This window comes from Zalophus californianus, chromosome 12, assembly GCF_009762305.2.
Source record: "Zalophus californianus isolate mZalCal1 chromosome 12, mZalCal1.pri.v2, whole genome shotgun sequence".
NCBI lineage: Eukaryota > Metazoa > Chordata > Mammalia > Carnivora > Otariidae > Zalophus > Zalophus californianus.
In genome coordinates this window covers 10,239,362-10,253,288 of record NC_045606.1, presented here as the reverse complement: position 1 = coordinate 10,253,288, position 13,927 = coordinate 10,239,362, and the positions used below count along the sequence as shown (strand labels likewise).

Sequence of the window (13,927 nt, the reverse complement as noted above, 5' to 3'; positions counted from 1 at the left end):
TTCTTTCATAAAGGAAAGAAAGAAAGAAAGTGAGAAAGAAAGAACGAAAGAAGAATGAATGAAAGAAAGAAAAAGAAAGGCAATGCTAGTTGAAACCAAATGTGAAATGGTTACTATAATTAAAGTCGAGAGAAATTTAATTTTTATCCACTTTCTGGCAAATAAAATATATTTCCAGTATTGGTTGAGCCCACATTTCCTAAATTAGTCTTTGCAACTAGCTGACATCAAGCAGGAACTCACGTTTTGGAAAGATGCTTTATAGTGTAGCAGCATTAATGAGTCTCATTATAAAATGCACTGCCATAGAAAATATCCCTCAAAAGACAGAATTCAAAACCCCTACTAAGAAAGGGGTTAAGACCATCAAGATAATAACTGATTGAGGCAAAAATAATTAATTGATACTAAAAGAGGTAGGTGAAAGTTTAAGAAGTAATAGTGTATTTACGTACTCAAAGTGTCCACAAGATATTTATTAATTGCAAAGGCTCAAATAGCTTTACAGTGGAGAGACCTGACAGACGTCACCCTAACTAAGTAATCAAAGATAACAACATCAGAAGTGGGGAGTGATAGCATGTGCACCAGATATGGGACATGCAGAATTCAGCACCCCTTCTGTGGTGTTCTGGCCCAAAAAGCAGAGCCTGTGCTGATGAAAAGGAAACATCAGCCAAATTTAAGGTGAGACATACTCCACAAAATCACTGGTCTGTACCCTGGAAGACTATCAGTGTCATGAAATACGAAGAAAGACAACTGAATGTGTGTGCCCTGGGATCTTCTGGGTTTTCCTTTCCCATAAATGACATTATTGGAAAAAAAAATAGCACAATCTGAATAAGATCTATAGATTAGATAACAGAATAGTGTCAATGTTAATTTCCAAATTTTTATAATTATACTGTAGTTATATAAAATAATTTCTTGCTTTTAGGAAATACACACCAATTTAGGAGTAAAGAGTCTACAGATTACTTTTTAATGGTTCAGAAAAAATTAGACATGCACACATTTCAATATGCATAATTATATAAATTGTATATGCATATATGCATGAATGTGCACGTATACACACACACAGGCAGAGAGAGAGAGTGAAAACAAATACAGCACAATATTAACATTTGGAGAAACTGTGTGAAATATATTAGGGAATTTATTGTAATATTCTCACAACTTTTCTGGAAGTCTGGAATTTTGCCAAAATTAAAAAAAAAAAGAAGTAAAGCAGAAAGTGCCTGGGTGGGTGCAGGTTCAGCCAAGCATTAGTATTTCTTTAAGGCCCTGGCTGGAGTGTGAAGGCCCCTCATTTCCTGAACTTGACACACCTTCCTTGATACTGAGGGATGGAAAAACTCACCGCTTAAAACTTCTTGCTCAGAAGTGAACATCGCAATTAAGACACATTTAAGACAAAGAAGTACTAATGTCTCTCTTGGTCCTGTAGGTGCCATGTGTCTGGTACTTTCCATATATTTTCCTACTTAAATCCACTAACAGCACTGTGGAGTAGATACATTCATAATCCCCATTTACAAGTGACGTTTGAATAGGTTAAGTAACTTGCTCATGGTCCCAGAGCTGGAAGAGGCAGAAGCAGACTTGAACTCAGACTTCTCTACCTCCCTCTGCCCTTCTGCTTGTTCCACATCTGGGGACCATCTGTCTCTCTCATCACAACCTTTTCAAAGCAACTCTTTTTTTCTGGGTATTTACAACGCTAAAAGCATCCCTGTGATTCTCGCACATGATGTGGATTCACTGAATTGATTTGTGCCAAGCGTATGTTATCCCACTGACTCAGTGTGCCGCCATTAAAATCACGTGGAAGTTCTGCCCTGCTATTCCTTAAACTATCAGATTCTGGTTAGGGAAAGTGAAGCAGTGACCCATTTCATTACGTCTGTAAATCTGAGGTCCTTTAAGCTCTTTGACTTAAAGTGAGCAGTCTCTGACTTATGCTGGCTCTGGTTTGTCAGAAGCCCCTCCTGGCCATGGTAGACATGGAAAAGAGACAAGACACTAACCTCTCCTGGCAGGTCTTCTCCCTCCTACTATCTCCCTGTCCCAGCTGCTATGACCTGAGACTGCTCTTATTCCAAAGTGTAAATGCCTCCAGGAGGACCCAGTTTAAGTGTGTTAAACTCCAATTTTGTAATTGTGTTAGTGCCCTAACAGGGGCTTTGTGTTTACCAGCTAAGAGATTGAAAAGGACTCAAGACAGCAGATTTAAGCAGGAAATGGATGGTGCAGGAGACAATTTCCTGTGGTTTTCTATGTTTTGAGATAAAAACTTAGTAAATACAAGATTTTAACTATGAGCCCTTACCAGCAACCCAGCACTGCAGCCACAGAGTAGAATCCAGTCTTCTCCCTTGTTAGCAAAGAATGTTTTCTTTGCAGGAAATGTTGAGGAGGGAAGGAAACAATATATGTCCTGACCTGATAACTACTGGGACAAATTTGACCTGAGAGTTGACAGTTCCTAGGGGAGAGTGATCATAAAGAGCTTGGAATTTCAATGAAAGTGAGAAACCAGCAAGTACAAAAAAAAAAAAAAAGTAGAGGACTTGGTTGATTGTGATGGTTTGAATGGGACAAAGGAGAGAAGAAAGATGTCTCTTAGATCATTACCGTCTCACAAGTTTATATTGGTGCCAAAACCTCTTCCCCACTCATGAAATAGAAGACCTTTCTTTTAAAGAAGGTCAATTTAGGGAAATGCTAAATGCTGGTTGGTGCAGAAGAATCAGGATATGCCACATTCCACTGAGCAGTGGGGTTCAATTCAGAGGGTTGGGGGTAGAATAGAGGCTGGTGTGTGCAGCTGTGTTAGTCTGCTTTGGCTGGTTGTGTTGTGATAGAAATATCCACACAATTTGCTTTTCCTGGGTAGGCAGTGAAATAAACATCCTCATAACCTCATGGCTTCTGCTACAAATGTTTATTTCTCCCTCACATCACATTTAGGCTATGGGTCGGCTGCAGCTGCCCTTCACTTTGTGGATTGGGCTGCATGTACATTCTTCCTTCTGAGGGGTAGGCTGAAGGTATAGGCCAATCTAGAACTGGAACATGCTGTTGTTGGGGGAGAGGGAACAGGAGCAAGAGGGATGGTATAAACTCATACCTCTTAAAACTTTTTGCTCAGAAGTGAACATCACATTTATTTGGCCGGAGCATATTACATATTACATGGTCAAGTCCAAAGTGTATGAGGTAGATGTCTGTAGTCTTCCCCCAGGTAGCATGAGCAAGTTGCGTGGCAGGCAGGGATGTGTGTTCCCTGCGGAGGAGAGTGGAATGACTGAGGGGCATCATAATGCACTCTAGAATAGTGAGTGGTTTACCGTCCCAGCCAGCTACCCTTTCGATGTTAAGTTATGCATCCACTTGTCTTCATTTATTCAGACAGAAAACATGAGGTCTTTGGATGAGAGAACAGACTGATTTCTATGCAATCTTACCATTATTTCCCCTTGGGGTGAACTGACGGGAGCCAGATGTTCCCTATACAGGCAGGGGTTTGTGCCACAGGAGAGAAACCCTTGAAATTATGAATCCCGGCCCTTATATAGGAGCTACTGGCACATCTAGCTATGTTCCTTTCTGGAGAAAGGAAGAAAAACCTTTGTTCTGGAAAATAATGAAATCCTTTCTGAGGAGAGGAGGCAAAAGACTTACACCCCAGCATGCAAACAGATATTTCCAGAGGAGGTAAGATAACATCTTTCCAGAGGTCTCTATCTTTAGGGTGGCCATAAATCACTCTCTAACCCAGGTGCTGGGGCCCTTTGTTCAGAAACCCCTAACCACCAGAAACATGATAATGTTCATAGGCCATTTTTCCTGATACTCGTGCTTTTTTTAATGTTCTGATTTTTAAGACTGTTAAAGTTGTTGTTAAGTTTTAGCATTTTCAGGTGGAAATGAGAACCTCTCTGGTGCACAGTCCTTGGTAGGTGAATATTCTCCAGCTGAGATGCTGAGATCAGAGTGAAAATCTCACACTTGTCTCCCTCTCCCAACTGGTTGACATTAATGGGTTAGATATTACATCTGGAAATTCTTCATGTTCATATACACCATCAATGTGGAAAAGGTGAAGTTACTGAAGAAACCACAACTTGGATATTATAATTTTTCTTGCCTTATAAACCCTCAACATCTTAGCATTGAGTGGCACAATTTTTTACATTGACTCCTTAGGACTTTTTGAGATGCTATTGTGGAAAAGATGGGTGTTGAGCACACACAGTCACATGTATCTGGGTCAACATATGCTTACAGATTTAATATCTTTATGGATTATGCATTCAAAGAAAATCTGCTATTGTTTTTCACTGTCTGAGGTACTCTTCTATGTGTCTGTAGAATCTTAAAATGTCATCCAGTGGAAAAATGTGTGACCAAAAGAGAGAGCAGTAATATCCAGTTACCAAAGTGACAGAGTGACAGAGACACCTCTCCCTCCCCCAAGTACAACTTCTATGAAAAGAATTTTATGAAAAGTTTCCAAAATGATGCACAATGATACTGCTCTGGAGCCTAGAAATAGTGATTGATATATCTGTCTCCAGAACTGATTTCCAAGATACAGAGTATGACCGGCACCCGGAAGACCAGGGCCAGACCTCTGTGGACCTGCACATCACCTGCCTTCAGTAGCTCCAGACCAGCACCAGCCAACCTCCTGGCCAGCCTCCATTTGCTCCCCTCTTCCTGTTTTCATTTGGGGTCGTCCACTCTCCAAATGCAGTGAAGCTGGAGGTGGACATAGTGGTACAGTGGGCATAGGAGTTGTGATGGCCACAATAAGCAAAGGCAGAATTGGAGAGAAGCATGAAAACAGATTACAGTTTCTGGCAAGGGAAAGAGAAGCTGCTTCATACTATCCAGCAAGAAGTTTCACTGTAGGTAGATGAGCAGGTAAGGAGCAGCAAGTGTCCCCTTCAGTCTGCAAGAGCTGCACATGACAAAAGCCTGCTAGACAAACGCAAGCTTAGCTAGAGGCATTACAAATTAAATGCAATACACCCTTGCCTGTGACAATGCTCTTCTCTCTATAATTCTGACCAAATTTCCACAAATCCCACTGCCCCCACTCTGTCCATGCCGCCTTTATGTCTGTGCTGGATTCTTGCGGGGCCTCCCCACTTTCTCCCTTGTCTCCCCTTCAGTGCGCTCTTAAACCAGGAGTGAGAGACATTCTGCTCATTGCCAGTCAGGTTGTGTCACTTCCCTGCTCTCCAGTGACTGCCTACCTCACTCCATGTGGAGACCAGGGCACTTCCACTGAACTAGGAAGCCTAGCACCATCCAGCCCAGCACTCCATCTTCAACTTCACTTCCTGCTGTTCTCCTCTCTGTTTTCTTAGTTCTGTCTGGCCATATTAGCCTCCTTGCTGTTTCTCAAATAAAGCCCAGGCACTTTCCTCCTCAGGACCTTTGCACTTGCTGTTCTCTTTGGAACCATCTTTCCCTAAACATCTCCTTAGACGCTTCCTTTCCTTCCTTCTGTTCTTTACTCAAAATCTTCTTTCTTCTGAGAAACCCGATCTAAAACGTCACCTATCTACATCTTAACATTTAATTTCTCATTTATGGGTTTGTCTTAAAATTTCCCACCATCTAACATGTGTGTTTTACCTATTTATTGTGATTTTGTTGTTGTTGTTGATCTCTCCTCTCAAACATGAGCTGCACAGCCAAGGCTTATAGTCTGTGGTATTCACAAACAGCCTCATCTCCAGTGCCTAGTGTGTGGTTGGCCCTCAATGAACACTTGTTGAATATATGACTGAATGAAAAGACTCCTCCACATGAAGGCCAAGAGGGAAATATATACACAGCAAATGAAAACAAACAAAGTTAGGTCACTTCGTGACGATCTGAGCATTTAGGCAGCAGACCCAAAGCCAGGTAACTCGTCCTCCACCTAATCTCATTGACTTAAGGTTAACCAGCAAATCAGACCAATCCCCTGCCAGAGCCATGGTCCAGATCCAAGTCCTGACTACCCTTGTAGCTGTGAGGCCTGGCCCCAACACACCTGTAGGGAGAAGACCCTCACCTGGAACCAGGCAGAACCTTGCCCAAAGGGTTCTAGAGCTCTGCCCTTTGAGACTCTGAAGGAAGGTGGAGCTCACCCCACAGGCTCCTCACCTGGGGGGTCCCCATAGAGAACCGCCTGCCCCTACTCCAGGAGTGGCTGGCAAAGGAGACTTTGGTCCTTCCTACAGGGGGATGTAGGTGGGAGTCTGCCCTCTCTGGCTGGTGGTGAACCCCAGAGCAGCAAACATGTTAATATTTGACCATGCATGTTAATAAAATATGATATAACTTGAGCACAAAACTAGGCTGGTAAAAAGAATCTGAAACAGAAGGGAATAAAGTGCCATTATTCACAAAAAAGGCAGAATAAGAAAGGTATTCTTTGGCCCAAACCCATGATAATTTTAGAAACCATCTTGAAATCTTAAGAAAGAAAACATCAACTGCAAACAGCAAGGACTTTGTGGGACCTACACAAAGAAAGCTACGAATATTAATTTTTAAAAATCAAAACAGGAATTTAGTAAGTGGAGAAACAGATCATGCTCCTGGTTGGAGCATATAACTTAATGTATAAACCCTTTCCCTATTCATTTGTTAGTTTAACTTCATCCCACTAACAAGATCCATGGGATTTTTATGTTCTAGAATGTGGCCAATTGAGTGTAAGGATTGAGTTCCACTAGATCTTCAGCAGAGTCCTGTGTGTGGTGTGGCCAGCACTCTATGGCCTCCTGCCGTATAAGAGCCTTGTGATAAACATAATGCTGTTACAGCATTTTACATGTCCCCCTCTGTCCACAGCAGCCCTGGTTCTCCAGATTCTAGACAAATAAAAATGCAAGCAGAAGAATTTCTTTCAAAAATTAATAAAGGGAGTACTTGTGCTACCCAATGTGATATATTATGATAAATATATAGTAAATAAGTTTTCATGTTTTACTCTGTGTACATGTATACACACGTATATGCAAACCTGAAAACTTTGTGTGTCAATATATGAATAGAAGGAACAAGAGAAGAGATTGGTAATCTTGAAATACATGAGTTTATAAAAAATGTATTGATTTCTAATATATCTAATATAAATATAATATCTAATATAAAAAATTATTGCTTTCTATATATCTAATATATATCTAATATATTGATTTCTAATAATCTAATAATGATTGCTTAACAAATTACAGTTAGAAAACTATTTGTAGGGGCAAAAACCAAAAATGAAACAGATGTTAAATATAATAAACCATACTGGGGTTCCAGAAGACATATCTCCATTAGTGTCTTAAAGGTATTACTGACCAAAATAACTTTTTTTTCCCCAAAATAACTTTTTAATCACTGAACAGGATCTGCCTGGACCCTCCTCAGCTCTTAAATTCAGTGCCCTAAGAGAGGTTGTGTATTCAGTTGATCTGGTCTGTCTATATTGGTTCCTAAAGGTCCCCTAAAGGGCAGGGGCCAGGTCTATCTGCTCTCTGGAGCCTGATGCCTAGGTCTGCTCCTTATTCTTTGTTCGGCACCGTGGCAAGTTACATAACCACCCCATGCTTCAGCTTCCTCCCCTGTAAACTGTAGACAGCCACCATCTCATAGGGTTACTGCAAGGGTTAGGGAGTTCCTCTATGTAAAGCACTTAGAAAGGGGCCTGATGCATCGGAAGCTATATAAGTACTAGATATTAGCTCTTGCCACGCTGTTTTTCCAGTGCTAAAATAATGCCGGGCAAGTGGTAAACTGTCAATAAATGAACGACTCTGAGCCTGCTTTGCTACCTAGCACCTCTCTGACTCTCTAAGGATACAGGCAAACCCCACCCCTCAGAGACAACTGGTGACAGATTTTGAAAATAGAGACAGAAATGCAGTTCACCAGCCTTTCTTTTTCTTCTGCCACTTGGAGCATGAAAAGCACTGAGCAGGATGAAGTCTGCACATATCCGTGATACATGAGTGAAATGAGCTATTGAAAACAGTGTAAGTGAGCTCCTAGCTGCTGAGGGCAGTGTTAAGCCCATATGTTTTGCATAATTTTGCCCCATCATATTGCTTATTGTACAAGGAAAATGTTTTGATAGTCTGTCACTGAAATCTGTTTTTAATGAAAACATCCTGGGATCAGCTATTATGCTTAGAAGACAGCTTTGTTGTGGAGTTAGTCAAGTATGGAGTTCTGTTATGAGAGTTTCCCCACCACAGATGTCCTGTGGAGAGAACATGAAGGTTGAGGAAAAGCAGCCATGGGCTGAGCAGCAGTAAATCTCGGCCCTGGGAAGGATGAAAGTGGTGGGGTGTGGGCCCAGCTGATGCCATGAACACTGATCCTAGCAGGAGGGCTGCTGGGGGCTGCCTCCACTTGTCCTCACCACCTTGGCTATAGGACCCCAACTCACCCCTCCTCCTGGCATTGCCCCTCTGCTGCTCTGAGTTGGGGTCTGAGGAACAAGGTACTGGGAGGAGGAAGCTGCACTCACATATTTATGTTGCTTGCTCGTGGAGTTGGAACTGTCCCTGTAAGGACAACTGGTCATCTTTGGAACCAGTCTTCCTTAGACTCAATCAGCATATCACTGGGTTGGGAAGAAAATGTCAAATGGGAAGTTTGGTGAACTTGGGAGTTTAAAGTCAAGACATCTTTATTTTCCTTCTGTGTATCATTATTAATAGAGATTTGGTCATGGTTATGCTAGAGAACTGGAGAAGTATATGCATAAATGAAAATTTAAAAAATATACTAATAAAATGAGTATAAAAAAATGAGTAGCTCTGTGGGTATGCCACTGAGTCCACGTTTGTCGAGAAAAGCCTCACTAGTTTGTCAAAGCCTCTCTTTTTTTTTTTAAATTTAAGATCAATGATCTATATGAATTGTAGGGCCTGAGGATTTGGAAGGCATCGTAAGTCATTAATGGCATGACATGATGCTCTAGGTAGTGGCTCGTGAAGACACCTCTTCCCAGGAAAAGGAATTCAGTGACAGTGGTGCCCTTAAGGTTATGTTGATAGTAAATCTTATATGTCCTGAAAACGTAAATGGCATCAAGTCAGGGACTGAAAGAAATGAGCTCGGGATGAAACGAGACGGATGGGTTAGACCCCCCAGTGGTGCTGACAAGTTCATGGTCATGAAACTGAAAATAGGACCAGACTCATTTGTGTGAGTGCATTGTCTCACTGACTGTTAGTAGAGGAGTCCTTGCTGTGACACCAACATGAGGGAAGTTCTAGTGACACAGCTTGCTGCTGGGATCTCTCAACAAGAATTGTTTTATCAAATCAGCGAGTGCAATATTCTGGTCTCCAAAAAGAAATAAGCTTTTAATAATCTCATTCAAAACACGTGCAGTTGAGCTTAATTTGTCCTTCCAGGCGGGTCTGTTGTGTTGCATTTGGAATTGCCCACATACAACTTGGCATCTCCTGTTGGAATTCAGTCGATCCTAATTGTCAGTCGTCCATTCTGAGGACAACTTAAAATAATTGATAGTCACGATTGCAGTCTTTTATGGGGGTGATTGTGCTAGTTGACCAGCTTTCTGAAGATACCAGATACACCCACTTAGAATAAGTGTAAATTCTTTTTTAAATATCACAAGCTTCCTTGGAAGGCCAGCAACTCTGGGGCTTTTCCAGGATGCCCATCCCCAGGCTCGTGGGACCTGCTGAGACCTGGCCACCCAGAAGGTGGCACCTTGACTAGGTTTCCCTCAAACCACTTCTTAGAAATGAGAAACCCACTCCCAACCGGAATCTCTAGATCTCGTCAAGGGTAGGTTTATGAGTGACTTTTTGTCATATTGTCCGTGTGGGTTGGCATTTTAAACAGCAAATGTACATTGTTTCTATAATTACCCAAAAAGGGTTTTAAAAAATCCTGTCATCTTTTATATTGCTTCCTTTTATCCATTCCACCCATAATGAGATTGTTCTCTTCCTCAAAAACCCTTCACTTCCTAGATGCAGACCAAATGGAGCAGGAGGAAAGAAAAACAACAAAAAAATTTTTTAGCACATGATAAATCACTGCGTTACCCTTTCTGTATTAGTTTTTAACCTTAGCTTAGTTGGGTAGGGACAGGATCAATATTGGCCCTGTATTGATATCTTATCTCGTTTATTTGATTTTTAATCATGGTACCTTTACCCTGGTGACCTGGTAGCAGGGTATTGGCACCTTTCAGCCTTGATCCCTAGAATGGTGCTGTTGGAGGGTTAGTTTGCAGGACACGTGCATGGATGTTGGGGCCTCAGAGAGCTGACTTGGGGACCATGAAGGATTGGCCTCGTTGAGGACTGTGCTTGCCGTTCCATCCCTGCTCTGGTATAAGGGCTTCTACCACAGGCCCTGCTGTAATGATCTTCAGACGCGACCTTCCCACTTGATTTTCCTTTTGCCCTGTGTAGTGGTGGGCTCTGAGAGTGTCCCCAAGGGTCCTAGCCCCTTGAGTAGAGTAATAGAAATTGATAAAACTGCATAAAAATGCTCATGAATTTAAAGGAAGAATCGTCTAATCTCAGGTTACTTTCAAGGTACAACTTTGTTGATCCCCAATACTGTCAATTGCCTTTTCCTGTTGGGGTTTCCTCTACTTAAGATCTTTGAAGAGCCTGGGTGGATTTGTAAGCTGAGATGGGCCAAAAGCAAAGGGTAGAGCAATTTTCTGGTTGCATTCATGTAGACAATCACTTGGCCCTTTTTTCATTCCTTAACTTCCTTGGGTTCCAACTCATTCCTGATGGAAGAGGTTCCATCCATGTCCTGGTTAGTGGGGTGGCATGAGATTTTGGGATCTAGAGCTGGATGCTTTTTAATCCCCATTCACTTTGTTTATGAAGTCTCCACTCTGCTCTCATTCTTCTTCGCCAGTGTCAAGTTTTGCAGCTAAACTATTAGGAAACTGTAAAAAAAAACAATTTACAGTAAACTGTAAAGTAAAATACACCAGTATTCCCCCGGGTTAAGTGCTAAGTCAGTAATGTGTAATTTGAATGGTCTTTTTTTCTGTTCTGCTTACTCTTCTAATGTGCATATGCATGTTTGATTAATTGGATCAACACTTGGCTTGGGACAGGTGCATCAAGATGCTTCTTTTATATCTTCTAAAGTCTAGATTGTGAGTTCCTCGAGGACATAAACAGTCAGTCCCCCATCATTCAGCAATGTTTTCATCCATCCAAATCTCACTGCGCATGGTAAGCAAGCCCTTATACCAGGTCTGTGCTCAGTACTGAGGATGGCAGCCCCAGCAACCAGAGAACTTCAGGTTGACTTCTCAAGACAGACATTAAACAAATTACACAAATTGTTCTTTAGAATTATTTTTCAAAAATGCCAAAACAAGTAGAGAATATTGTTCTAGGAGCATTTATTCTGGCTGAGGAGCCCAGGGGACTGGGGACTAAAAGTTGTGGAGGAGGGCTGAGGGAAGCACGTTTCAGACAGAAGGAACAGCATGCAGACATCTCCAAGAGAAAGAGAAACAAGTGCTTCTGAAGACTGTAAAACTCCCCAAGCGGCTGGGGGGCCATGCATGGGGTGTGGGGAGGCAGGCAGGGGGAAGGAAGGAGGAGGCAGGGCCAGATCCCTTTTGCATGCTGAACCTGTCTCAAACTTTCACCTAAAAGAAGTGTGAAGGCCACTAAAACAAAGAAGTGCCACAGTCTGATGTCCTTTTATAAAAAGCATTCTACCTGTTGTAGAGAATGTATACGGGGCATGGGTAGGGTGGGGAGACTGATATGAGTCAACAGAGATTGGGTAGGAGAGACGCTTGGGCCATGACGAAGGAGTAGAAATGGTAAGAAGCAATGGATTCTAGAGCGGTTAAGAAGGAGTAGCAAAAGGTACTAACAGGGAGAAAAAAAAGTTACTGACAGGGAGACCTAGTGGGTAAGGAACCGTTACTGAGTCTGGGCTTTGGGTTTGAGGATAAAGATCCTAACTTCCTTTTGCACTGTGAGTGGGGGCTGTGAGAAGCCCCAGCGGATGCTGGTTTGGAGTTCAGATGAGAGCTCTGAGTTGTCATGGGAATTTGGGAATCGTCAATGATCAGATAGTAATTGAGGCCATGGATGGGAATATGGGCCCCTACTGTGAATATAGGAGGGTCTGAGGACCTCCAACATGGAAAAGGTGAGTGAGGAAGAGCCTGCCTATGGGGCAGGGCTGGGGCAGCCTGAGGAGCACCTGGGAAGCCAGTGGCCACCGTAGGGAAAGGCCCCAGATAGAGTCCAGAATGGGCGGGAAGGGCACACAGCAGGATCTGAGTACATGGACCTTAAATTCTCTCTCTCCTGTGCAAATCTGCTTGGATCAGGGATGAGTATAATCTATGCATTCAGAATGCAAGCTTGTGACTTGTTCTTACACAAACCCATTTGTCAGCAAAGCTTCAGGTTTCATTGGGGTTTTTGGAAAGCTGATATCATATACCACTCTTTTCTGGAGTGAGACCATATTGATTCTCCTTTCAGAGCAACTTTAACTTCAGAGGAAGACGAGTCCATAAAATCAGAATAAAGATTCATGAACCACAGTGATACTGGGATTAATAGGACCCTGGTGGAATACCATCAGCAATTTTCCTATGTCTGGCATCTCACCTTTAGAGTCCTAATTTTTGACATGGTTTCTCTATACTAAAATGCAGATGGTGTGACCAGTGATTGCTATTTGGGGCAATACTCTACTGGCCATGTAAGGGACAGTACTCCCTCTTGAATCTTTCACATCTGAGTAAGTGCACTGAGATGAATCAGTGATATTTCCAGCACTTTAACCATAGATCCGGTTCCTTTGTGGTTGAGGGAGACTGACAAGTGGAGCACGTCTGAGGATGCTTTTAGGTAGTTTTCCCGTCCTCTCCCCACAAACCCCATGCCAAATCCTTATTTCCTGAAAAGAAAAAACAAAGATTTTCTTCTAGTCCCATGATTCTTACCCCTTAACATTAAATTTCAAAATCTAAATCAAATTACTCATGCCATAAAATAATGTTGCTTGCTACATTTTGTCCACTTCATGAAAGTGATTATGATCCTCGTGCAATTCTTCCTTTTACATGTTGATTGCCCAAGCCAGGTATCTCGGTGGGGGTGGGGGCACAACGTTCTTCTTTCGGGTAATGTCGCTGATTTTGTTTGCTTGGGATACACGCTGAGTTAACCTCGTTGGACTTTTCCCCAGGAATTGATGCGCGTACACGTGGTGGGTCATTATGCTGCTGCACCTGTGTAGTGTGAAGGTCAGTGTGTTTTTCTGATTATAAGAACCCATCCATGTCATTCCATTATATACCCACTCCACTCATAATGGAATGTGTCTCAGCCCACAGCCCACTGTGGTTGCCCGGCCCAAGAATTCTCTCAAGTGCACCTCTGACATTTGAGATCCATCACCCGTCCCTCCCCTGCCACCTGCATCCTCCCTTAAAGACCGTGCTCCATTTTGAGATGATGTTTTTTGCATGTCAAGTTTCCCTTGTGTGATGTGAACCTATAGTTGTCGCAAGTGACTTTGTACCTGGAAACAAGCACTCTGTGATGGTCCTTCCAAAGTTATAGCTGAGAACTCTGCTGGGCTGTGGGGAATTACCTTACTGTTGATGTGGATGCACGGAAATTCACATGGAGACCAGGACAGCAATTTCTCCTGCTGACTTGGTCAGGCCAGCCACCAGGAGGTTGCCAGTTCATTGGCGGGGGCCTCTTGCAGCTGGTGGGGGGTGGGGGCTCTCCCTGGAAGGGCTTTCCCCAGATCCCTTCAGACTTCATGCCAAGTCCCCTCCTTCCCATATTTCACAGCTTTACAACTGTCGGTGAGAGACCCTGGTTTATAATAATCATAGTTCACACTAGTGGACACT

The 13,927-nt window shown here is 42.6% G+C and overlaps 1 protein-coding gene across 4 annotated transcripts in view; it reads left to right on the top strand.

Moving 5' to 3' along the window:
- Positions 1-13,927, top strand: part of HECW1 (HECT, C2 and WW domain containing E3 ubiquitin protein ligase 1) — a 437,510-nt gene that overhangs the window by 112,994 nt on the left and 310,589 nt on the right. The window contains exon 3 of one of the 4 annotated variants that reach the window (XM_027574950.2): positions 13,249-13,306. The exons of the other annotated variants lie outside the window; for them this stretch is intronic. Coding sequence (XP_027430751.2) covers positions 13,280-13,306 — 27 coding nt within the window. The 5' untranslated portion in view covers positions 13,249-13,279. The remainder of the gene's footprint in view (positions 1-13,248; positions 13,307-13,927) is intronic. 4 annotated transcript variants of the gene reach the window in all.